Below are 27226 nucleotides of genomic sequence, written 5' to 3'. Positions count from 1 at the left end.
CCTTCTCTTCATTTTTCCACATCCATTTTCTAAGAAATTAGAGTACCTGGGTTTTACAGTGGCAGAGGGACACACTTGGTTTCTTCTACCTTTCCTGGCAGTAGAAGGATAAGAAGAACACAACAACGCAGAATTGTGCCTAAAACAGATATCCAGAGCTGGAATGCCTTTCTCCCAGCAGGGCTAAAGCTCAGCACAGCAGTGCAGTGGTGAGAACATAGCCTGGTTTGGCTTTTGAGCACAGCAGAGGGCTGTAAGGACACCTAAGCTGCAGGTAATCTTGTGAAGTAGGAAACAGCTGATTTTAAGGTAAGCAAGAATGATTTAAAGTATGAAGAAACACCGATTCAAGTCCATTCTTACCTCATTCAACCACTTGATAAAGCAGGCATAATGTAGCCAATTATGAGTAAATCCCACCACCTCGGATTTGGGTAAGCTGCTCGGGGTGATTAAGAAAATGTGTTTAAGCACAGTGGTCCTTGAAATACTTAAAAGATCAAAGAACAAAGTAGGTAAGGTAGAAATGAGTACAAATTATTTTGAATCTATACTAATATAACTCTCTTACTGCAATCTTCTCTTTGCTGCTTAATATGTAAAATCCACTCTTAGAAATGAATGTGCCAGTTCTTGTGGTAGCTCTGCAGACACTGGGTGCACTGCATGTCTGCGCATGGATTTTGGAGACATCCATGATGGGAAAATACTGCATCCCTCACACAGTCTCTGGTTACCAAGGCAAAGGCAGATATAAATAGAAACAATCTGATTTTTTTTAAACTCTATCTAGAAACCTGTGTTGTTGATAACCCTGTGACAGCAACGCCTTATTCCAAATGGTTCTGTTCTGCATTTGTGTGGAAACTTCTGGTTTAATCCTTTCCTCCCGAAATAAACAGCAGCTACTTCTGGTTGTCATTCCACTGAAATATGAAAATGGTCTTGGAAGTAAAGTTTGGGCAAATATCTGTTTTGCTAAGAGCTTTCATCAACCAAGTGAACAAGAGCTAGCACAAAGCATGGAGGAAAACCCAGAAAAGAAAGCAGTCTTTCTCCCTATGTATCACTGTAAGGAGCCATTCAAATCACTAGCACTGAAATGATTTAACAAGTTTTACATTTTCATCTTCACCAGTAGAAGAATCTTCCAGATTCTCCACACCAGTAAAATAGATGGGGTGGTGAATCACTTGCTGTTAAATACAAAGGGAATAAAGCAGAGATTAATTTGGTTGATGACAGCTTGCAGTTGCAGAATCAAGACAGCCTCAGCTTGAAGTGATTTGGACCATCTTTGAAACTGATGGGGTGAATTAAAAATGAAAACTTTTGTTTCTGCAGAAACTGGTGGGTTATCAGTAGACCTTAGAACTTGCTACTTCTGCAAGATCCTTGCACAAAAAGTGAAATCTTGAAATAAATGTATAATCCGATCTAGCATTTCATTTCCTTTACACACAGAATTACATTAAACAGTGGAAGTAATGATCAAAAATATGAAGATGTATCATTTCATAAGTGCTTGAGCTGAAACACAGGAAGTTTCTGGAACCTCTGAAGAGGGAGTTGTTCCTATCAGTAATACTACATTTATGCCTTCAACCTTGCCTCTTGATAAACTACCATATATAATTACCACCTTTATTTAAATGCCTTGTTGCAGAAGGATCACTTAGCTTTTAGTAGAATTATGTGAGTGAGCTCTCAAAGGCCTTGCAGGTCTGAAAGCTGATATTGTTCTGAAGTTTTAGTTAAGGAACAAAAAACAAACTGAGTAAGCTCTTCTTCACAACTAACCACTGGATTTCCAGCTGCACTTCATTTGCTAGAAACCTCCCCCCACGTTCAGATGTTCACAGACCTACAGCCTTACCCACATCTCCAGCTGCTGAACTTCCAAGCCACGAGATGCCAGTGCTGGGTCTTGGGAGGGGAGAGTCCATAACCATGGAGCAAGACTGACACGTGAGCAGACGTGGGAAAGGCTGCTCCAGCAGCACTCCAGGGGTACAGGGCTGTGGTGGGGAAGTGGAACAGACATGGGGCAGGGAAAATGCTACAAAAACCTTCCTTTTGTGGAGTCTGAGTATGGATCTAGAGGCTTAACATTAGATGTAGAAATTTATGATCTGCTTTATAGGTGCAGTGTTTTGCAATTTGAGATGACATTATAGTGCAAGCAATGCACTGTATTAATTTAAAACTAGTTAACAACTAATTTTAAACAATTTAGAACAATTATATGGACAGGCAGACAACAGCTATAACATTCATATAGATGCAAAGGCATTCACTGCAGCTGTTACCCTTTAAAAAGAAGGAAGAATCCAAGCATATGAAAGATGTGGGGGATTTAGTGTTATTTCTAATGGTATTGTCAGTCTTTCTCTTCTTGAGTCCTTATAAAGAAAATCCATCAGATGATAGAGAAGATGGAAGAGTTGAGTCTAAGCAATTTCAGGTACCTTAAAACTAACAGGGAGGGCCCTTAGCACCACTGTCAAAGTTGGAATTAGAACTAAGGTTACCCTAAATAAGCTTGCTGCAGGACTTACACAAGCACAGTTAGACTTTTCTGAGAAAAGCTATTCATGTTAAAGTTTGTGTTAAAATACTGAAAAGCATTTTCCTTTTCCACAGAAGAAATCTGTCTCCCTGACCTGCAGCAACAGCTATTTCTAATACTTGCTAAATCAAAGTAGTGGTTCTGCCAGCCCAAAGTACAGCTTTGCAGGCCTCCATCTTGGCTCCAGCACATCTCAAACTTTCTTCTCAGGTACTAAGCCTCCATTAACATGAACTTAGTCTTTGGTAACTGTCAAGCTGGTTTTATTTTACCTGAAGACAAAACAAAGGTAGGAGCAGAAGAGAGAAGCTAAGATAAAGAAAGGTTTACTCCCACATGCCTGTGCTGTTGGTATCCCTGCAGCGATCCAGATGCTCGCATGCCAGCCAAGCAGCTTCTGCATTGCCTGTAATGACATCTTAGATTGCAGCAAGGGCAAAAGGAGGGATTTAATCAATGACAGCAGCACTGCAGTCTGTCCTTATGCTATCAAACACAGCTCCCCAGCCCTGGTTTGCTTGTATTCACCAAGGTAGTACAGGAGATTTAATAGTGTGCAAAACATTAGGTCTACTAAAATTCCACCTTGGGTGTTCTGAATAACCTCCCTGGTTACTTTTCTCCCCCAAACATTGGAATATTCTATTTCCCTAACAACTGTTTAGCTCAGGGATTTTTCCCTTAAATGGCTGTAGTCTTAGGTTACTTGTCAGCTTCAAAAGACATCACACGTGCAACATTTTTGTCCTGTCAGCTGGTAGTGGTTTTCAAAACAGGATGCCTATTTTTCCCCCGATTATTTCCAAGTGAGACACAGAAGTCTGAGCTTTTGTTTTCAGTTGGTTATACAGGTTCAACCTGGTGATTCATTCTTCCTGCAGCTACATTTCCAGGAAAAGACAAAGCCCTGGCTCTTCTCCAAGTTATCCAAGTAAGATCAGAAAGCTCTCCTCCCCCGGCTGTGACACTTTCTAAGAAGGGAGAAATTGAACAAAACACATCCCAGAGTTGGTGTAATCACCCTGTAGACAGGCAAGGAGGTGCATGATCTTGGAAAGGCATGTGCAGTACCAAGTCAGGGTGAAGATAACAGCAGAGTTTACTGGATTTAAGATTCTTGGCCCTGTGAAGCACAACCAAGTTTGTGCAATGAGCCATTCTCCATTTCTGGGACTGATGGTGACTGTGAAGCTGAATCGTTTACAGGAAATTCTGCAATTTCATTTCAAGCCTTTTAGAAGACTTTCATCTTCTTGTTGCAGTTGGTGTGGACAAGAACATATGCTTGGAGTTGGGAATTTTTCAAGAGTTATTACTCATAAAGAAGCTGGTAACTTTGGCTTCAGACATCTCCTCTTAGGATACTGCTGCTTGCAGATGAAGGGAAGCATGGTTTTGCATAATGAGGCAAAGGAGGACAGGGTTCTGTGGTTGTGAATGCAAGTGCTGAGATTTCAGAGAGGGACTTAAATAAAAACCTGCACCACTCTGCCTACGAGGAACCATCACAGGAAATGTAAAGACTTGTCTGAGAAGTGCAAGCAGAGAGCAGCTTCCATGTACTCAGCAAATGGGCCAAGTAAAGAGACAGAATTACCTCCCCCTCCAAGCCCACAAGCCAAAACACAGCTGGTAGCACTAATATTAATCGTGTCAAGCCTGGTAGTTTTCATTTATTATGCATCCTGCAAATAATTATACATATAGTTAAGTTTATAGCTCAGAAGCTGTATTTAGTGGTTGGCAGGGTGTGCTCCTCACTTGGAGTAGTTGGCAGGGTATTGCTCCTCTGACCTCATTAGACTAACATGAGGAGCAAGTCTGGTCCTTTGTATATTCAGAATAAACCACAGGTCTTTCTGATCTCTGCATATTAGTAGCAGAGGTCACTACTCCTTTGGCTGTCATCACAATCTGATTTAGGGTTTGTTTCAAGGTGCTGTCTGGCCTTCCTTAAAGGCTGTGTGGAGCTCTCCTGAAGTTTGCAGCAACTTCCTGAGAGGGCTTAAATTAGGATTCGTTTCCCACATTTTTGAAAGTTTTGAAAGTTACTTTCCCTTTTGTGAAAATTGAAGCACAGGAGTGTTGCTGCCTAGTGGGTGCCCTGCTCAGAGACAAGGGGTGGTAATTGAGAGTCCCATGGCACACACATCTCTTTCTGGAGCAGGAGGAAAAGAGGTTGAATCCCAACAGTCCATAGTAAGCTATTTTCAGCTCAGGCATTCATTATTGTCACAATCTGCCATCCAAAATGCCTGCTTATGCAAAATGTGGATCTAAGTATGTGCTGCCCATTGTACATCAAAGTAACTGATTTTTTTTAATAATGGAAACTGTCTGATGATTCACTGGGGTAAATCAAGCAGAACAGTAGAAAGATGAGACAGAAAATAGGAAGAGAACCAGGACCAGTAATAAGTCGTGATAGAAGGTATTCAGTGTATTGCTATAGCAGTAAGTCAATAGAGTGTTAAGTAAAAGATAATGTGTTTCATTTCTGCAGGGTGTTGCTCAGACTACACCTATTAGCAGGATCGCCTGGTTCTGCAGAAAATACACACAGCAACCGGTTTTGTCATATTATCCTGGTAAGTTGGATCTGAATTAAGACTTTAAGAGTTACTTTGCCAAAATGGAGCAGGAAATTAATATTCCTCATCACTGCAGCTAAATGAAAACATGCACAGATATGGAAAATTACTCTTTACTGGTGTACTGAGGTATGTGGAAGCGGAAGCTTAACTTCTGGAATGACAAGGAGGTGGAACAGTTTGCTGTTTCTGTGACTTCCAGGGATTAAATTCAGCTTCCTCTTGCTTAAGACCTACATGAATAAGTCCTCACAGGGAAACAGACTACTGACTTCTTTCCTCCATCTGCTTGTTTGTATAAGTCCTGATACTCTACAACAGCAGTAGCACAGGGGAAGAGCAGCCTTCATCTCTCCCCCTTTGCAGAATTACACACTGAGAACAAGTATGAAACCCACAGGAAACTTCAGCCTCTGTGAGGCAGAGGAACCAAAACCTTCACACCCAAATAGCAGTGAGGCACATCACACACTCCAGCCACTCTGAGTTCCCAGCATTTTTCACCTATCGGCACAAGTACGTGGGGTTTTGGCTTCTGGCCCCAAAGGCTGGGTCCTGGTGCTCAGCTGCCCAGTGAGCCACTCCTGCTCACTTCCTCACCCTTGAACAAGGATTTTCCACTGCCCAAAACCGCAGCTTTGGCAAAGGATTTCCTTGAGGCTGCTCCCAAGCTGAGAGTTAGTAGAGGTCCCAGGTTGCTGCTGGGATGCCCCGAGGCACTTGCTGCAGCTCCCTTTGCTGAAGCCAGGCAGCCCCACAGCCCCACGGCTGCAGGAGCAGACAGACTGGCTTTAGGCACGGACCCTGGGCATGTCTGCTGTCCTGCTGAGGTGTGCAGGCTTGCCTGTGCCTCCTTGCACTGCTCTGGATGGAGCAGCTCACCTTCATCGGCGTGGAGCCCCTGGAAGGGGCCCAGCAGTGCAGCAGGAGTGCAGCTTGCTCAGCCTCTCCAGCTTCTGAAAATAGTCAGCCAGGTGCAAAGAGTGAGGGAAGGTATTGCTCTTCTCGTGCAAGAGGAAATTATGCCAGTTTTCATATTTAAATAGTGCAGATGTAAGCCAACTCTTATTCTTGCTTGAGAATCAATTACTTCAATAACTCATGGCAACCCTCCAGCTTCTTCTTTTTCCCCACCATGCCCACAAAAAATCAGTGGGTGCAATGCCAGAGGGAAGAAAACACCAATCTCTCAATGGCTATTTTGCGTGAAGCCCCTTTTTCTCTCCCGGACCCAGGTCAGTCTCCTGTTCCACCCTGTGGTTAACCCCTGGCCCTTCCTAGAACTGGGAGCAGGACTGGCTGGCCTACACCTTTCCAAGCAGAGTGCAGAGGCTGCAGAGGGACTTCAGTTGGCCTGAAGTGGTTCAAGAAGAGCTGAAAGCAAATCTTCCCCAAGGCCCTGGTGTAATCCACAGCAAGGTCAGATTCCTCTGCAGTAACAAGGCTTTGCAAACTGTCAGTAGCATGCAGACAGGCTTAGCTAACACAGTTTAGAGAAATTGCTGGTAAGTGAAAAGGTATCATTCATCAGTCTCAGGGAATAATCCTCATATAAGACTATAAATCATTTGGTTTGTCATTTTATTGTGCCTGGGATTAAGTTGTACAAATTCTGGAAACACAGCATCTCTGACTTCCTCTCTTCAAAGAAACTACACATGGTTCGCCCAAAAACTCCCGTGTTTGTCATCACACGGGAGAGCCAACATGGGGATTTTTCCTACAGAATGGAGTAAAACCCTGAGCCTGCTTATCTTTGGAATAACTGCCAGCATGATAGCAGAGTTTTGTAATACTTTTGTGTGTTCCTAAGTCTTCAGCAGAGCCATTCTTCTTATCGGGGCCAGAGTTAAATTTTTGTAGCGATAGTGGGTTGCTTCAGTGCAGAACAACACATGTTTGCCTTTATCAGGGCCTCTGACTGCTGTGGGTATCTCGCCCTCTAATCCGTCTTCCCTGGAGTGTATTTGAACATTCCAGTCCCCTGAGGAGCTCTCAGGTAGCTGAAACTCAGTAAGTGAATCCGCAGCTGCTGGGTACTTTCAGTGCTCCCTGGGGATGCCGGCGGCCCCGTGCAGTGTGGCATTCCCGGACTGCCGGCAGGTACCGCGCACGGCAGCGAGCCGAGCGCCCGGCGAGCGGCTACCCCGGTCCGGGAGCCCTTCAGCCCCTTAAAGGGAGGAGAGAGGCCGGCCACGGGCTGCTGCAGCTCACAGGGCTGCGGCGGGGCTGCCGGCGGGGCAGCGCTGGCGTTGTGGCTCGTGTTCCTGCGGGTGGCTGTCCCCCGCCTGTCCCCCCGCTGTCCCCCGCCTGTCCCCCCGCTGTCCCCCGCCTGTCCCCCCGCTGTCCCGCATTCCCGCACGGCCGCTCCCGCCGTGCCCGCGGCACGTGCACGCCGGGCCAGCGCGAGCCCCCCGGGGCCGGGGCCGGGGCCGGGGCCGGGGCCGGGGCCGGGGCCGGGGCCGGGGCCGGGGCCGGGGCCGGGGCCGGGGCCGGGGCCGGGGCCGGGGCCGAGCGCGCGGCGCCGAGCGGGCGGGGCCAAGGGGGCGCGTTTGAGACCTCGCGGCCGGCGGTGCGTGCACGCGTGCGCGTGGGGAAGGCGCGGGGAGGAGAGGGCGGAGACGCGGACCGGGGGAGGGCGCGGCGGCGGCCGCGTGACGAGCCCCGCGCCCATTGGCGGAGCGGCCGTCACGCGGCGCCGCGGCGGGAGGCGATTGGGCGGTGGCGGGGCGGGGCCCGGGCTCCCCCCGGCGGGCGCTCGCGCGAGACCTGTGCTCGCCGCGTGTAGGAGGCGGCGGGGCGGTCGCGCGGCCGTGGGGGCGGGCGGGGCCGCGCGCGGCCGGGGCGGGGGCGGAGGCCTTGAGCCCGCCCCGCGCTCCGACCCGCCCTGCGCCCGCCTCCCCTCCCCCGGCCCAGCCCGGAGCCGCGCAGCCGGGGCCCGGCGGGGGAGCTCCGAGCTCCATGGGCAACACCGTCACCTGCTGCGTATCCCCGGACGCCAGCCCCAAGCTCAGCCGGGCTCGCGGCGGCGGCGGCGGGGCAGCGCCGGGGCCCGATCGCTGGGCGGACGCGTACCAGGCGGCGGCAGCGGGCGGCGGCGGCGGCGGCGGCTCGGGGTCGGCGGAGGCCGAGTCGGGGGACTCGGATCCCGGCGGCGGTGGCGGCCCCCACCTCCAGCACATCAGCGACCGGGAGTTCCCGGATGGTGAGCGGCGGGCGGGCGGGCGGGCAGGGAGTGGCGGGCACCGCATCCCTGTGCCCTCGGTGCCCCTGCTCCGCCCGGGCGGGCACCCGGGGGGCACCGGCGGCCCGAGGCGCGGCCCCTTTGTCCGGCGGCGGGGGCAGCGCGGTCCCGCCGGCCCCGCGGGGCTCGGCCCGCGCCGCGCCCCAGCCAAAGTTCCCCGCGGCTGTCACGGCGCCGGCACAGCCCCGGCGGGTCCGGCTGCGGGCCGGGACCTCCGCCCGCGGGACAAGCCTGGGGCCGCTCGGCGAGTCCCCGCCCGGGCCGGGAGCGCCTCCCCTGCCGGGCAGCGCCCGGCCCTGCCCGGATCCCGCAGAGGGGGTCGGGGAACAAGAGGAGAACGTGGCAGAGCCCCCGGGTTCTCCTGGCTGAGGCGGAGAAGTCTGGCTGCTCCTTTCTCCCTAACTATGGAGTCGTGACTCGGCTGTAGTGTTCGGGCAGATCTCAAAAGCTGCTGCATTTCCAGTCTCTGTTAAACAGGAGGAAGGAAGAGGGTGTGTGGGGAGTAAGGGAATTAAGAATTACAAAGATTGTGTGCATATGACATCACCGTGGCTGGACGTGAGTAATTTATACTCTGGCTGTGCAGGGTTGTAACTGTGGACTCATGACACCGGCGCTCCTTGTCGCGTAGCTCTCGGTGTTCCCAATTTGCTTTCCTTGGACTCATGGGAAGGTACGTGTGTGCTGCTCAGATGGCTTGCAGTGGCACCCGGAGCGCTGGTACCTCACAGAGCCGCTCTGTAGGCATCTCCTGCCTGCCCGGGAGAGCCGCAGGGCTCTGCTGCCCGGAGGGGGCTCCCCAGACCTGTAACAGGTTCGGGGTGTTCTCTCTGCCCGGGAGAGCCGCAGGGCTCTGCTGCCCGGAGGGGGCTCCCCAGACCTGGAACAGGTTCGGGGTGTTCTCTCTGCCCGGGAGAGCCGCAGGGCTCTGCTGCCCGGAGGGGGCTCCCCAGACCTGGAACAGGTTCGGGGTGCTGCTGCTGCTGCTGCAGCCGCACGGTGCAGTCTAACACCTCATGATATTCAAAACTTAGTTTAATTAACAAACATCTTGCTGTTCCTCTTCGCAATTGTAACCACGCCTATGCGAAATAGATTCGCTTGGAAAAAGATAGTCTGCCCGACATCTTTAATGTACGGTGCATACAATAACAATAATCACTGTAATCCATGCTCTTCTTGAACTTAAGAAAATATATTTGCTCTCAGACTCGTTGCAGAAGAGTGTGAGGAGACCTTCAAAAATGGAATTATTCAACTTGCAGGGTTCTGCACAGCACCATATGGTGCAGCTGTTCCAGAAATGAGATGGAACAGTCAGCCCCTTGGAGCTCCTCTGAGACAGCTGTGCAGTAGTAGAAATTATGTTTGCTGCCTAGGAGAAATAAACCTTTATTTTTGCAGCAAGATTATTACAGAACTCTCTCAACTCATTAGGGGAGGAGGAGCTAAACTCTCTAAAGATTTAATAAGCCAAGGAAAAATGCCTAAGCTGAACAAATCTCCTCAGGAATAAGGGTTGTATTTGTTTGAATCTTTAGTATGTGATCATGTCAGCTGTGCTAAGTAACAGATTTAATTGTGAATTCATCCATGTTTCAGGACTGGCCTTGAAGTAGAGACGTATTATTTTTTTTTAATTTGCAGGCCTGAATAAGAGTGTATTGTCCAAGAATAAGATACCAGCTGTCCATCACAAATTTTACTTTTGTGGCTATAGAAACTTGAGTCTTCAGGCAGGAGATAATCCTAGAATTAAAACTGCATAAGTGGTATATGTTTAAGATGATTTTAAAGACCACTTTTACAGTGGTATGTGGTTCACTATTGCCCTCCGAAGTTGATCTGCTGCAAGTGATAGATGATATTTTAAGTTTTCTGATTGATCCAACTCTTTAGGGGTGCAGAAAGTATCAAAGTTTGATACCTTTATTAAAATAAAATTCAGGATTGTCAATTTTAAAAGTAAAACTTCTTGTGTTGATTTTTGAATGTTGCAAAGCACTCCCTGGATAGAATCGAAGAAGTTAAGTTCAAAATGTAAAGCACTACTTATGAAGTCTGAAATCAAGTGTTATGATCCAGACTTTATGAAGAAGTTAGAAGTGAGACAGCTATGTGTTTAATTTACTACCTCCTATGAAAGAATAAATCTGTAATAGACCAGATAGCTATGCCTATTCGTCTTAAATTCTAGGATGTACAAGCTGTTGGCATACCCAAACCATGCAGACAGCCTGCATGTTTCTGTGCTCTTGACTGCTAGAAAGTATTGTTTTCATTTGGGGGATAAAATGTATTTCTGTAATTGATTATTGTATAATATCATAGGCTAGCTAAGATGCAAACCTAGTCTATAATGGGAGGCTGAGAACCTACTGACTGCCCTTTTCTTAAATCCTTTGGCAGGGAGAAAGGAGAAAGCTGCAAGGAAAAAAGTCAAGATCATTTTGGCTATTTTTGTTCCATGCTGCTCAGTTCTAGGAGTTTCTAAGAAAACAGCTAAATATATCAGAAAGCTAGCATCCGAATGGGATGGAGATGCTTAATTCCTCACATTTCTACCTCTATGCTCTTTGTTGTTCTAAAGTCTGTCTTAAGTACTTCTGCACTTGTTTTGCTAAAATTGAATGTTTTGGTTGTATCAAGAATGCAGAAGTTACCAATTGAGATTTATTTGGCCTTTTTGTTTTTGTGTTGTTTCATAGCTTTGTGTTGCTCTTCCATAGCAAGTGGAATGTGTTCCTCACAGGTCTGCGCTCTTAAGTGAGGATTATTCTGTAGCTTCTCCAGCACTCTCCTTAACAGGCACTACTTTCCAGTCAGCACTGCTTGGATTGTCTGTATCAGATCAGAAGGAAACAAGAAAATTCTCTCTTTCTTAAAATGGGCAAATTACAATGTGGTATACATGTATGACAAAAAATCAGTGTTAGGTGGAATGGAGGTAAAACACACTGTAAAACTGAAAGACTCGTGTTTCAACAAAGGTTAATTCAAACAGGAAAGGTTTGTCAGATCCTCTGCTAAGAGAATTTAAAGCATGACCTTGTATTTTATGGCTCTCAAGATCCTGAGCCGTAACCTGTTTGGTGCCCACTTTCTCCAAACGAGAAATAAGCCTGTATTTGTGGTTTGATATGCTAAGGCAAGTTGGATTAAGTAAACAGGGAATAAACATAACTTTGAAAACAGAAGTTTTTTCCAAATAGGTTCATGCCTACTTTGATACTTAAATATCAAAGTCTGCCATGAATGTAAAGCAGCTAGTTGACTTTTCAGCTGAGCATTAAGTGTTCCTTAAATCAACAGTTCAACACAGTTTGCATTGACCAAAAAGGCTTTCCTATCTAGTTTTAGTAATGGTAGCTCTTTGATCTTAATGTGCCATTTAGTGGGCTGTGGTGATTGGTTTGGTGTTTGGTTGTTTGGGTTTGTTTGGTTGTTTGGGTTTTCCCCCCCAAATGAGTGTCTGCTAATCTTTATTTTGGGCTTCCTTTTTTTGTTTTCCTTGAGATTTTTTTTCTTGTTATTTAGGGGAAGAAGTTCTTACAGCTGACACTTTCTTGCTAGATCCCTATGTTTAAACATAGATCTAATTCTTCAAAAATTCTTTGATCCTTGGATAAAAGAAGAACGAGACCTTGCTTAGCAGATGTTGCTCACTTGTATTTGAAGTCATCTCCCTGCAGTGCTGCTGTTCACTGAGTTTGAGCAGAGGTTTGCTTGACTGCCTTGAACCAAGGGGAAGAGTGCTGCCCTGCTGAAGTGGTGGGACAAAGTGACCTGGTACCCTCACCTGAATAACTGGGGATGGAGAATGACAAGGGAAAAGACAGTCAGGGATGAGAGGGAACAGCAAATGGGACCAGGAGAGGAGCTGAGTGGGATGTGATCATCACACAGAGGTTAGATGGGAAAGCAAATGGAAGAGGACTTTGAAGAGGGATGTAGTAAGTGAGGTTTACCTGGCTAGTGCTAGAGTTACTCTTGAAAGCTTCAGGTTGTCTGCATGCTGAAGTTATTAAACCGTGTTGAAGGTGAACAGATATTTGGATATATTGATTGTCTGTGATCTGGTTGTCTACACCAGGTTGTCTGTAAATCTCCTTGCAGAAGGTCTAAATACTGTTCATTTGTTTCTCTTATATAATTTCATCTTATTTCAGGCATGTGGGTGGAGGTTTTTTCCTGATTTTTTTTTTTTTTTTTTTTTGTTTGGGGTTGGTTTGTTGTTGGGTTTTTTTTAAATCCTAGTTAAAGTGTTAGTTAAGTTAAAACATTTTGGTGCGAAGAATCAGCTTTTTGATGCCAGCAGTTTCATCACAGGGAAGGCTTAACCATCTTGTGTTGGGTTTTGTACCTCTCTATTTGAAGATCTGTAGCTGCATAGGTTGACAAATACTGTTGTGTATTTGGACAAACATGAAGCCAGGGCTAAAAACCAAATGATGCTCTGGTGCCTATTCTTAGTATTCCCTCTCCTTTTTTCCTTGTAGTCACCGAGTTTTTCACCCAACTTAGACTCACTCTTGGTCCCCATAACTGTCAGTATCCCTTTCCAAAAACTGACTAGACATTAATTACAGAGGTATTTGTACCAGTTGCAGATAGACAAATACTTCATATTTGTCAAGATCACAGACTTTCTGTAAGCCTGAAACACCTTCCATGTTTTACCTTAAGAAGCTTGATGCCATGGCCTCTAGAAACAATCTGTGAAGTACCTGTAGTGGAAATCATCCAGGAGCAGCAATGAAATTTACCTATAGAATTGGGAATTTGAAATAAAATAATTTGTTGCTGCAGCATAATATTTGTATTTCTGTTTTTATGCTTGGATGCTGCTGGTAACTAAAGAATCCTCTATCCTTTTTTTCCCTTCAGTAAGTCTCAGAGACTTTTGCAGCAGGCAAGTAAACCTTAGGTTTTTAAGAATAGTTGGTATAGAACACATGTAATGAAGCTCATGTGGAGGAAGACTGATTTGTGTTTCTGGTGTGTTTCTTCAGGCTTTCAGCATAACAGGTATTGAAATATATAATCAGAGGGGTTTGATGAGACTTGTAGAACTAAGGAAACTGAATTCATTTTAATCTGAGCTTTTTTTTTTTTTAACTGATTCTGTGTGACTTACCTCTAGCATCCTTATACTCTGCTGGCTTTCTTTAGGAGATTTGCTGTTTTCCCTCCTACCTGCAGGGTAGATGTTGTAGAACAACAGAAGTTCAGTGGCTAGAAGTACGTGTTCTCTCAAGTGTGATCATTGTGGTGAGGTCGTACCAAAAAGCTGACTAACAGGGGAATGAACTCTTGCACAGCCAACAAAACACAAAACTCTACTCCTCCCAGATTCATATTGCACATTAAATTAACGTTTCTAGCCGTGTTTCTTCCACATACAGGGAGAAGGAAGAAGTTACTGTGGGAGGCAGGAGGGAAATTCTACCAAACATTAAGAACACAGACCTTGCATCTGTAGATCTTCCCAGCAAGTTTATGTTGAGATTTTTAAACCTGTTTTTTTCTTCATTGCATCTAGAGTTTGAATGTGGACTTTTATTTCTCTCACTAGAAAAATAATGTTTTCAGAAGAAACCTCTGAATGTTTTGATTTCAAGAGGTGAGTGAGGATGGTACTGACTTAAAAAAAACTTGGTGCTATTTATTTATATCTGTAGTAAAGCCAGATGAATGAAATTGAAGATCTTCCTTGCAGGTGATGTGAATATCAGGATTACCTTGACAGCTTACACAAAAATCCCCCTGTCAGCCAGGTAGCATTCTACAAGGTTTGATGAGCTGTGTCTGCATAGCACAGCTATGCTTCTGTTTGGAGTTCTTGAAAGGGTCTCGGATCATTGCAGAAATCAGACATTGTTGGTTTTTTCCCAGTTTAGTGAAAACTAACACTGGCTTGTTATGAAATGTGTCAGTCAGGCTCAGATAATAAACTGCTGAATGCCAGTATATTTCAAAGACTAAAACAAGTTTTTCTGTAAAGCTCTTGGACATGTTTTGTTATGTGGGTAGTTATTTACAGAACACACTGCAGGTAAGGTCCAGGCTTCATTTGAAGTTTGCAAATGTGAGCAATTGGAAGAGGTGAAAAATGTACCACATGCCAGTCCTGCAGGTGGCATGTGACACCAGCAAACACTGCAGTGTGCCTTGCTTTGGTCACCTGCAGACACAACCTGAGACTGGAATTTCTGGTACTCACCTGTTCTGCTTTCTGAACCAGGGCAGAGAACATGTGAGGAGTGTTATGGGAAGGCTTTCCTTATGCCTGCTGTTTTCAGCATGGATCTAAGAGTCTAAAATTTGGTTGCTCTTTAATGTATACCAAAATTTGGTTTGTTATGGTATGGTTTGGTGGTTTTGGGTTGTTTTGGTTTTTTTGTTTGGTTTGGTTTTTTTTGGGAGGGTTGGTTTTTTGGTTTGGTTTTGGGTTTTTTTGTTTTGGCTTATCAGTTAGAAAATTAGAGCTGTGGACTTTGACTTTAACCTCTGGTGATAGTGAGTTGTGTTATGTGTGAAGGTCGGTGTGGGGAATAAAAAGTGACAGCATAGAACTAATTCTTTCTCGTTGTCCTTTAAATGGTCCTAAATTAAATGCAGTACAGGAACACATCCCTAAAAAAACATGAGTTACTTCTGCAATCTAGCTTGTGAGCTACTGTTTTCCTGCTAGTTCAAAGATAAAATCTTAGGGGCATCTTGTTTACCACTGTTTTAACTTGTCCTGCTTTTGCTGTGGACTTTGGGGCACTCCTGATATCCTGCCTTGGCTAAAATCTGTAGAAGTGCTTTATAACCCTGGCAGGTACATCAGGAAACGTGGGGAAGCCTCCTGGTTCTGTTTGGTCCCAGAAAGGGAGGGTGGGTGTTGTGTTGTGTGGAACAGATCTCAGCCGTGTTTCTCCAGCAGGGACTGTGAACAGGATACAATAGGATCATGTTGGGATGCCCTGGGGAGGCTGTACAGAGTGGTGTGCATACTCCTGCCCTTTGAGAAATGGAAGAACACATATTAATATGGTATTGATTTCTTTTTTAGCTCACAGAAATTAACAGATTACTTAAACCCTAGGTAGTCTCCATCCAGTGTTTAATATTTATCTGCACTTTTGCTTTCTAAAGTCTTCTGGTTTTAACAGCAAATTTGAAATGTTTACTCTGTCAGTTTCTCCATCCCAGCTCTGGAGTGTGGTGTAAAAGAGCAAATAATTCCTTCTGAATTAAGAGTTTGTTGTATATTGAAGTGATTTCTGCATCCTTCCGAAACATCAGTGTGTTCTTAGATATGTGCTGGGTATTGGTAATGATATTACTGCTTCTGTAGTAGTGCCATAAAAATTAACTGACAGCTATTAAATAGCTATAAAATGTCCTTCTGTGTCTATTGCGTAAATTCACAATATTTAGAAATAATCTTTTAACAATCTTTCAGCAGGGAGAGTTACAAATAGAAAGCAGACTATGCATGCTGGCCTCTCTGGTGCATTTGGAGTAGCTGGGACAAATAAACAAAGCTGGTTAAATGTAGAAACCAGAGTTGTAACTTTTTCCTAAAAGGTTCTGGGAAAAAAATTAGAGTAACATAATTTGAAGGGGAAATAATTTTATATAAAATTATTGTTAGGAATAACAGACTTTCTGAAATGGATTGGCAGTTTTGCTCATCTAATTTGTTATAATTTTTACATCTTTATTGGCAGTGTTAAGTGGCTTGCATCTTTACAGTATAAGGTAATGAAATATAGGGGGAACTCAAGCATTAGTCACAGCTAGTAAGTCATTGAGCAAGTGACTAAACACAATTTACAGCAAAGAATTTATTGTCTTATTTAATGCTTTAAAGTTGTGCTGTATCAAAATGTTACTGCTATCTAGCGAAGCAAAGGACGGGGCTAAAAGAAATGCAATAGTTTATTGTTCTGGAGTAGTGAAATTGTCAAAGGGCTGCTACTTAGTGTCGTCTTTGACTGTCAGCTTTATTCACAGGATAATACATGTAGCAGGATGCAATGTGTAAAATGTGTTTGTAATAATTAGAAGACACCCGTGGAGGTATGTAAACCATAGATAAGTAGCTAGCATAATAAATTCCTAAAACCTACACACATTCTTACATGGCACGGATAAAGTCTTCATGTGGATTTTGTGTTATGGAAAGGATGCAAGATCCTGAGCTAGGGCAGAGGATTGCCTTTAAAGTTGCAGTGATGTGCCCTGTGGGGACTGTGTGTGCACAGCAGCAGCAGAGGTGGCTGGGATTGTCTGGAGTGCAAGCCAGCTGCAAAGGATTCCTCAAAGGGGGAATGGTGGCACAGGGAAGCACCTTCAGGCTTCTCTCTGCTCCACCTGGAGGCAGGGTTGATCTGACCAGCTTGGTAGTACACATGAGTAAATGGCTCTGAGAGATGCAGGGAAATAAGGGGAAAGGTTGTTTTTAACACACAGTTCTCAGACAGGTGAAGGGCCCTTGTGTAGCAGCATTATTGTTCTGCTCTCATAGACCTAATTTCTGGTGGGAATCTTCCCATCTCACCTCTTTATCACTAAGTGTGAGCGTCTGATAGAAAGTGGTTTGATTTCTGTTGAGTTAATAGCCTCTAGAGCAAAAATGTTCTGGAGCTGTTTTCTTGCTTTTTTATATCATCCTGTTGTTCCTCTCCTTTCTCTCATTCTTGTTTCTGCATGTTTTAATTCCTATTATTCCTGTTTATCCTGTGCTATACACGCTTTCTTTTTCTGTTAGCTTACTGTGAAGCTTGAGTTTTCTGTCATACAACTTCTGATGCAGCTCCTACTCAAGACTTACCTTCAGGGCTGGTATCTTGGCTTTGGACTCATAAGTGCTGCCAGGATGAATGTTAGGAGTTGTGCTTGGTTGTGAGTCAAATTGTTTGCAGACAGATTTATCTCTTCCTCTGCCTTTTCTTTTGCTGTTTCCCATTAAATTTTACCTCTGCTCATGCCCTTATCTGCCTCTTGCCTTATGTTTCCTTCAGCTGTATTGCTGTTGCTTTTTGGTATTTCATGAGCAACATTGGCAGTTTTCAGGACGAGCAAATCACATGACTGCTTTTTCCATTGCTTAGAAAAAAAGCATTGTCCAGGGAAAATGGCACAGGCAGGATGGTTAAAGTTCTCTGGCAGCTTCTAAGGGGAAAGCTGCAGGCAAGTGGTCTGTTAAATGCATCTTTCTTTGCAGGCTCTTGCCAGACCAAAGCAGGTACACTGTGTCTGCTGGGGCCATGTTATCCTGGAATAACAAACCCAGCTACAGTTGGTCTTGATCATTTCTGGTGGGATTTCATACTGGGAGCTGTGTGATGTGTCTTGGACTATTAGTACCTTAACTCTGGTTGTATAATCTGTGTTGTGGGTTCAATGTGCTGTGGCTGCTGATACACCTGGCTTCATCCAGCAGAAAGTGTCTGGCAGAGCCAGCATGGAGGTCTATGATCCTTTCAGTTCTGTTCCTCACCTTAAATGTGTGGGTCTGCTTGGCTCAGGGGGTTGACTCATGTGGCCGTGTCAATTTTGTGTCACTCAGTGCATGCTGCAGTGCTGTGGATCTTCTCGCCTGGAATGACAAGAGGACATTGCAGAGACGTCTTGTCTGGGATGAAAGTTGGTTATGTTCATTCTTGTGCTTTTAGTCCTAGACCTGATTTTTAGCATGTGAGGGACATGGATATAGAGACTGGCAGAGCATGAGGAGAGGCAGAAGCAATGTAAGAAGTGAGCATTAACAAGTCAGATGGTTTCAAAGTAAATCAAAACCATAGGGAAGTCAAGATAGTAGTGTATTTTTTTAATGAGGTGAGGGAGGATGGGTGTTATCCTGTATTGTCTCTTCCCTGGGAAAAAAAGCATCTGTCCTGCTTAATGTTTATCAGTGACATGGAGGAGGTGCTGGAGGATGCCCAAACTGGAGATGACAGCCAACAGTCAGTGTGCTGGAGGCTGCTTATTCAGAGGGACCTGGACACTGGGCCAACACCAACCCTATGAAATTCACCAAGGAGAAACATGGAGTCAGTCCTGTGTTAGGAGTTACTGACTTCAATGCCCTTTTCCTTCAGTTTTCCTGTGCTTTTTTCTCCCCAGTTTTCCTTGCTGCCTTTCCCTAAATATGGCCCAAGACTTGTACAGTCCTACAAGCTCTTCCCTCCCATTCCATAGTGATTCTCATAGCCCTGTAGGCACTAGTCCCCAAATGGGAAAGGTGATCTAGGCTCTGTGGACCCTCATTGGAAGTTTTCAAGGCTCAGCACAGTAAAACCTTGAGCAGCCTCATGTTCTACCAAAAGCTGATTCTGTTTTCAGGAAGAGGTTGAACTGGAGACCTCTGAGAACCTCCTAACCTGACTTACCCAGTTATTCTAAAAGTTGCTGCTGAACTGTAAATAAGTAAGTTCTCAGTCATTTGCTCTGTTTGCATCATAACTTGCTGATAATAATCTGTATTTTAAGTCTGCATATTGCAGTCTTGATTGGCCTGTTGATGATACTTCAGTTACTGGTAGGCTGGCAAAATACTTCCACTTCTGAATCACTGTTTGTGTTGAGTTTGTTAATGCAGTGCTAGCATTAGAAGCTGTATACTGTCTTTTAAATGTGATTTTGTTAAATCAATGTTAGAAACTTGTCAGACTTGTGGACAAGTTTTAAACAAGTTACACTATTTTGTTAAGATGCTACAAGTGGTACTTAAAATGTGGCAATATGGCATGCTATTGCATGCTGGGTTTTTTATTTTTTCAGAGAATCAACTGTGTATCAGAAGTACTCGAGGTATGAGCTGTGAGGCAAATTCCACTCTAGGGCTCCTAAGCCAGGACTTTTTCCATTTTACTGCATGAATAAATTCAGGTATCTGTTCACTGTGCTGTGAATGAGCACAGTACGGTGACGATGGAAATACTAGTTTTGTAAATTAACTTGTTTTAAAACTTCACAAGATGATCTGCTTTAATGGCTGACTCTGGTCTTTTTGAGAGGAGGGGGGATTCCCTTTTGAACAGTCTTGGTGTTCCTAAACAGATGTTGGCTACTTAAACAGTAGAGATCCAAAATTATAGTGGTCCACGTCCTGGAGCAGTTCCAGAGCAGCAGGGCTGGACTAAGATCAGCAGTGTGGTAAAGCCCAGTACCTGGAAAACATGAGTGTCTGGACAGCAGTGGTGTGCATTGCCAGTGGGAATCTGGAATGAGGAGTTTGGGGAGCCGTGCACCTCTGCAGTTACATTCCCTTGCTGGTGCAAGGGGGCTGTGGCACAGACATTCACACAGTTAAAACCAGCACCCAGGCACTTGGTGGTTTGGCAGAGTAATGTTGGTTGGGTGCAGGAAAGATTATGGGGTTTTTTAATTAAAAGTTGATGGTGATTCTTAGCTGGCTTTTCTTTTTAGGGGTGTGGCAGCTGTGTTGGTGTCCCAGCTTGAACACTTCAGAGTGCAGTGCTCATGCAGGAGTGTGTGTGCTTGTGTGGCTGGCATGGCATAAGAGTGACAACTGTAAATGGATGCAAAATTGCTCTTCCCAGGACTTAGAGGATCACAGTCCTAGATTATTCTGTTCATGTGTTCACATAAGTCACTGTGTCTGTAGCATGACTTCCTCAGAGCAGCTGTTTTCTACTGTCAAAGCTAAGGCAGCTCAGAATTTCATCATGATGGTCACAATTTCATCAACAAACTTTAGTGATCACTTCCATCTTAATCTAAGGGAGTATATATCCTCTTCTAAAGCCATCACTGCTCTGTTGTGGCAAAGGATTAAAGCAGTCATTTGGTTCTTCAGTAACTCCCTTTTAGCTTTACATGGTTTTATTTGAAGTTCCAAAAGAACTGAATAGTGTAAGCTCCATGTTTTGATATTTATCAGCACTGTAAATATTACTTATTAGGTTCTTTTGTAAGACCACAGAGATTATTTCCTGCTGTATTTGGTACATAAAGCATAGAGGGAAAGACCACAGAGGGAAAGATCAGCAGTGATAATTTTTTGTTGCTTTGGTATGATTTTTTTAAATTATTCTCGTGATAAAGTTCTAGCTTTCTGCTCACTACTGAGCACTTGTCCCACAGCCAGCTACCCTAACATGCAGGGGCACAGATTTTTTGAAGATAAATGGATTTTTGAGATCTCCCTCCAGTTTTTGGGTTTTTTTTCTCGGAGGGAAAAATGTAAAATTTTTATTCATCTTGGCAAAAGTACAGTTCTGTTTCAGGGAGGCAGCCCAGTCTACATGGGTTTGATCATGTTTCCATCACTGTGCTTGAGAACTTTGAGGATGGGTGGGAATTGTTGCAGTTATCTTTCATTAAAAGTATCTCCTTTTTTTTTTTGTCCTTCCTATTTCAGATTTAGCCTTGGAATCTAATCCATCTGATCATCCCAGAGCCAGCACAATTTTCCTGAGCAAGTCACAAACAGATGGTAAGCTAAGGGTTTTTTTCCAATTTAACGAAAAACAGGAAAAAATTGGAAAAGTAACAGCTCAAGAACAGTGCTTCAATTCTTTCAAAGCATAGGGATTAGTAATTTATGTATTTACACAGAAACTTGCTTGTAGACCATTTTACCTAACACTTAAAATCAATTGATCTTTAAAAGCTTAAGTATCAGATTTCAGAGTGCAGTACTTAGTAGTCTGAAGGAGCAAGGCTGTCTTCATTAGTATAATTCAAGTTTCAAGCAATGGTGGGTTTTTTAATGACCAAGGACTGTTTCAAAAATTGTTTTAAAGTAAAAAAAATTGTAATTGAAAAAAATTTTTTTCAATTTGTAATTGAAAAAAATTAATTTTTCTGTAATAAATAATAAGCCTAAGCCATTAGTCTATACCAATTGTTTTTGAATATGTTGTTTTAAACTGTTTTAATAGTTTCAGAGGATAAATATTCTCCAATCCCAGTTTTAATTATATAGATGTATTGGGATTCTCAATTTCTTTGCAGATCATGTATTTAAATAATAACTCAATTTTCAGTTTCTTTGCAGATCCTGTGTTTACCTCATAACTCAGTTTTGAAACAATTGCTATAGCTTGTGCATTCCAAAAGGCTGTTAAAAAACAGAGGCATTTCTATATTGCACATATAAAAATTCTTTTGTCAAATTCTGACAATAGGACATTTTGAAGCTGCAACTAAAACAGAGTTTAAGATAATCTTTTTTAAATGCTTCTGTTTCTTTTATGGTTGGTTCTTTGTTTGAAGCACTGTTTTGCTAAGAAAGTGATGCACTTGGGGTTGGATGTGTTGATGGAAAGCTGCAATGTGTCTTTTAACTTGGCACAGCTTTGCCACAGAAAAGAATTATTTTGACAGGTCTGTCAGTTGCTGTCCTGCTTCAGTCTTGTGGCAAGTGGTAGAGTTGTCAGTTGTATCAACTTTGCAGTGCTCAGATAATCTGTGAGCAGTGGGAACAAGCACTAGCCCGCTCCTCCAGAAGAGATGATACCAAAGAGATGTAAAGACCTCTTTTTTTGGGGCCTCTGAGGTCAGTCTTCAGGCAGCCAGAGGGCCTGACCTGCTCGTTTCAGACACCTCTGAGATGAGCAGTGCTGGAGGTGCAGCTCACACTGATAGAGTTCATGAACAGTCACTGTGCAGCCTTCCAGCCCTGCTCTGAAATGCTCCAGCTACGTGCACAGCCTTCTTGGGGGTAGTATTGCTTCTAAATGTCATCTGCATTTCTTCCAATGAAACGTATTGAATTGTGGAGATTTGTGTTCATGCAGAAAAAGGGTCCTCTAGGTGAGGTAGTAACTATTAAACTATTCTCTAGAGTTTGTATTGCATTAATTAATTCTTATGGAGAAGTCAGGCAGAATAATTTTCTAATGTCCCTTGTTCTACTTTAGTTGACCTTCCATAGAATAAGCAGAATTAATATCTAGAAATTCTCTCTCAGTGAGATGTTATCAGGATTATGAATTTTGATTTATGAAAAAAGACTAAAAAAATGTGGCTACTTTTTTCCAATTGTCAGTTTTTCTGAAAGTGTAAGGGAATGTGTCCTGCTAAAAAGTGGTGAAGATCTGAGGTTAGAACTGTGGAGAGGTGCCTGTCCCTGCAGGTCACATTTGTATACTTTGTGCATGTGTGCAGCTCTCCCTAACACTCTGTTGTATTGCTGCTGTCATAGCTGGAAGTTTAACCTTGCAGTTTCTTTTGAAAGACTAACCCAGTTTAAAATGATCAAATGACATGGTTGCAGTTATATGATAAATACACGCACAGCTTGTGCCAGCATCTTCTGTACAGTGAAATACCTTTTTACCTTCTGCTCATGGGAGGAGAGAGAACACCTAAATCATGCTGGGCACCTCACTTCCTCCTTGTGTGCCTTTGGCAGGCTCAGGGTGTGCTGGTTTTGCTTCTGTTTGCTGTTGGACATTGGCTGTTTGAACTATCTGAAATCATCCTGGTTTTCATGATACACAGCATCTGTTCAAAGCACAGACGTGTTTCCCCTTAGTATGATGGGAAGTAGTTGTTCCTAAATGTACACGTGGGTAGACAGAAGGAGCATGTAGCTCACTAGCTTGATAAAACATGGTATTTTTTCCTCAAACTACTTTTCAAGACACCTAAAATAAAATTTGAAACTCTTAATATTCACATACTTTAGAAAACTAGGTTAATAGAATTGCTTTATTGAATGTAAATTGAGAAACCTTTCAGTTCACATTATTTTTCCTTCTTTCTAGTGCGAGAGAAAAGGAAGAGTAACCATATAAATCATGTAAGTAAACTGGATTCTGTGTAAATATTAGGATTTTGGGCCAAAGACAAATTCAAGGAAACAACTGTAGTAGTTCTAGGTATATAATCTTACACATGTTCCAGATCTTCCTTAGAAGGGTAAAACTGAATTATCTTTGCTTGTCTCTAAGTAATAAGCAGGCCCAATATCACAAAGCATAGAATGGCTGATTTCAAAAGAATAAAAATGAATTTTTTTTGGTCAGTTTTAAGTATTTCAGAACAGTAAGAAAGAAAATATAAGCCAACCTGTCTGTATTTTTTTAAACAAAAAATAAAACTGCATTAATTTCTCAGCCAAGATGGCAAGTCTTGAATGACTTGCTGATTGAGTATTGCTACAGGACTTATTTTAAAAAGTGTATCCAGTGTGAAAAGAGAATAATGAGCAAATATCATCAGTATGATAAACAAGTGATTTTCCATTAGTTTAAAATCTGAAATTATGCTCTGAGCTTCTTCCACAAATATTAGTTGGTTTGGAACTTCACTTACCAAAAAAACAGCCAAAACAAAAAAGATGCAATGTCGTTAATAGATGGATAAAAAAATAATTGACTAGTAAAGGTAAGAATGGAAGTTAGTAACAAAGCTTAAAAATATCAAAAGTGTCTACTGATAAAGTAAGATATTGGTATTTCAAGTCTCTTATTTTGCATGATAATGCAAGGAGTGGGGGTGATTCTTCTCCCTTTTCTTTCTCTCTCTCTCTCTTTATAATTCCAGCTTTGGTCTGCCAGTACCAAGGTGAAGTGTGATTGTAGTGTTTGCTGGCAAACTTCAGCTGGAATGGGAGATATTCCCAGGCAGCTGTTGAGTTTTGAAGGGTGTCAGCATTTTCATATTGAAGACCTTCAAGTTTTAGACAAGGCATTTAAAAAAACTGTAGTGAAAACAAATGAATCTTGAATTGTTTGATTGAAATTCCTCCCTCAATTACGATGCCCTACCTCTAGCGCAAGGCATTCTCTGAAAATGCTCAGGGAAGCCTGGGTAGGGTTATACTGGAAAATTTCTTACAGTACAGAATGGTCAGGATTAGGATGGATGATGGAGCATATTACTAGCTCTAAATAAGAACAGTAAAAGTAAGGGTAATAGCAGTACTCTGCTTCCAGATTCCAGATGCTAAACAAGACACGTGTGAAGGGAGCCATGTCAGGAAAAGGTTTCTTTTCTTTGAAACTGTAACATGACAAACCCTCAAATGTTAAACTGGATTGCCAGAAACTGGAAAGGTATAGGGTGTAAAAGAAGGGAGAAGGTGATTATGGAGTCACAGGGAAATCTAATAGAGTACATCACAGAGAGAAGACTGGGACACAAACTGAGAAGAATGGAATGGGAGAGAACTGGAAATCAGGACTTGCTGCTTTAGCTCAGTGTTTCTGCTGTAAATTATCTAAAATAATATTGTGTATTACAAGGGATGGTTTATAAATTTATCTTACACATGATGGCTGGAACTAGATGGCTGCAGGGTAGCTTACATTGCAGTAGCAACCACTTGAGGTGTAAAGCCAGAATTCAGTGTGCTAAACAAAAGCTTACAGAATCCCTCTTCTTGAATGTATTTCAGTTCTTTTTTTCTTTTTTCCCCCAAGGTTTCTCCTGGGCAGCTTACGAAAAAATACAGCTCATGCTCAACAATATTTATAGATGACAGCACTGTCAGCCAGCCTAACCTTAGAAGCACAATAAAGTGGTAAGGACCCTTCTCATCACCAAGGGCTTGTAAGAGTGGCATTGTAAGGGTTATTTGGGATTTTCTGGGGGTCCTGTCTGTTCCAAAGCCAACTGCACCCTTGAAATGAGAGAAGCACAGCACTGCTGCTGCAGGTTGGTCATGGAAGGGGGGGTGTAGAGCTCTGGGTAATTGACTGCTGGAGGGAGCTCTTGTTTCAGTCACAGAGCTCATGGGCTGTCCTGTTTCAAAGCTGTTCTCATTGGGCACTGGAGGCAGTGCAGAAGTGTGTCAGCACTGTGGCTGTGGGGGTCCCAGCTGTGGGTTTCTCTGGGTCTGCATTGAAGGCACCTGAGACAGTAGTTCATGTTGGGACTCAGGTGTTTATTATTTCTTATCAGTAAAACAGTCTCACTACTGTGAATCGGCAGCTTTTCATTAGAAGGCACAAAAAGGGCAAACAATCTCTTGTGACAAGGTCTCTTAAGGCTAAACTATCCAATTAAGAACTGACACCTAGATTATTTTCCCTTTTAACGCAATAACTGATCCCAGAGAGCCCCCAGTGCAGACTTTTCTGCCCAATTACAAAATGCCACTCATGAAGAAGGAAGAAGAAGCATGAAGGAGAAACCCAGGACAACACCCTGTGCTCTTGCTTCCATCCACAACATACTAAAAATCCCAAAACGTAAATTTCTCACCAAGTGATACACCTACACTACTTTCTGTAATCTATTTCACACTTTGGTGGATTCTAGTCTATCTTGAAGTCTAGGAAATTTTCTCCACGGATGAGGGTCAAAGTCAGTGCTCCCCTGGGGGTCAGGGCACCCCAGAGCAGACAGAGAAATATTCCCAGTGCCCTGGGTTTCCACATCTCCCCCTTCTCTTTGAACCAAAACCTCTCCTTTGACAGCCTCATCCATCATCCATCAGACACACTAGAGCAGACATGGCACAAATGTTAAAAGGACTGTGACACCAATCAGTACGTACACACCTTTCTTCAAAAATTGTCTCCATGCTGGTGCAAGATTAAATCAACTGAACACACCATCCAGCCATGACCCATTCTCTTCCCTGAGTTTGGCCACTCCATCTTCTAACTGTTGTATGCTTTCATGAATAGATTTTGAATGATCAGACTAATTCATGCAACACATTCTTTCAAATTCCTCACATCCATGTCCATGCACTAATAAAAGATAATCAATTGCTGCTCTGTTTGGCAGAGTCACCTGTCTCACACCTTGAACATCAGCTAATAAATTGCTCAGTGGGAGACAGGTAGCAGAGAGTGCTTACTCAGTTAACACCCTGTTTGTTCTAATTGCTTCAAGGCTGCTCCTGCAGCTGCCTGTGGCAGAAGCTGTTATAAATCTCTGGTTTTTTTTCCATGTATTAACATTGTCATCACAACTGGGGTCGTATCAACTGACAGATCTTTTCCCTCTACATCTTTGTTCCCTTATCATTGTCATGTTGGGTGTCAGTAAAGAAAGTCTCCCAATGCTGTATGGACCACCTTTGACATTGGGTGGGCTGGCGGGCCAAATTTTGTCCCACAAATGAAAAAGACTCCTTGTGGTAACTGCAATGGAACCCCGTTGGATGGTGTGATCATCTTTGCTGTGAAATTGCACCAAGATGTCACATTTCTATATATAATGTGATTTGGGGTCACATCTGCTATTTTGTCCTTATTTTGTTTTGACCCAGGAAGACTAAATACTATACAGAAATCCATCTTCACTGAGCCAAGAATTTCCAATTCTTGAGGTTCATAAAGAGCCTCAGGGAGAAATTTGGTCCAAACTCCCCTTCTTGTTTGAGCCATAAACACTGCATTGACAACCTTGTCAACCATCTGTCAGACACACATTTGACCACACCCCATATTTTGCTTAAGCTATCATCTAGCAAAAATTCTACCACATCACCAATTCCCACACCCATGAAGAAACCCAAAGTCCACAATCTTCTGTGGGCAAAGCACAAGGGTTGGAATGTCTGTGCAGTCCACATCTGTGTGTCTTCTTCCCTGCTTGTGGAGTCGTCAGCGTTTTCTTGCACTTGATAAGTTTCACATTCTTCACTGAAATCCACCTGGACTTTGTACCTGTTAAAACAAAAACAAATCCACGTCCCTGCAGGGACTGGAGGATTTTCTCAAAATCCCGGAGGTGAAGAATGAGTCCTGATGTGAAAATAAAACATTGAGCAGTTCTGTTTTGCAAAATTGCAGAGAAATATAAGATACCAAAATAAGTTGCTATTACTAACATTCTTTGGTTATGAACAGGAGACTACACCAAGAGCAAAACAATGCATGTAGTAAAGAAGAA

At 43.5% G+C, this 27226-nt stretch overlaps 1 protein-coding gene across 1 annotated transcript in view; it reads left to right on the top strand.

Annotated features, from left to right (window-relative positions):
• The first annotated feature begins 8121 nt into the window (after positions 1 to 8121).
• The window catches only part of CCNYL1 (cyclin Y like 1), a 37354-nt gene continuing 18249 nt past the window's right edge, over positions 8122 to 27226 (top strand). Inside the window, exons 1-4 of the mRNA XM_066553568.1 lie at positions 8122 to 8365; positions 20787 to 20861; positions 23140 to 23174; positions 24799 to 24899. Of these exons, the coding sequence (XP_066409665.1) occupies positions 8122 to 8365; positions 20787 to 20861; positions 23140 to 23174; positions 24799 to 24899 (455 nt within the window). The remainder of the gene's footprint in view (positions 8366 to 20786; positions 20862 to 23139; positions 23175 to 24798; positions 24900 to 27226) is intronic.

The sequence above is a fragment of the Molothrus aeneus genome, chromosome 7 (assembly GCF_037042795.1).
Source record: "Molothrus aeneus isolate 106 chromosome 7, BPBGC_Maene_1.0, whole genome shotgun sequence".
Lineage (NCBI taxonomy): Eukaryota > Metazoa > Chordata > Aves > Passeriformes > Icteridae > Molothrus > Molothrus aeneus.
The sequence above is the reverse complement of the archived record's forward strand: the minus strand, read 5'-3'. Positions and strand labels throughout refer to the sequence as shown.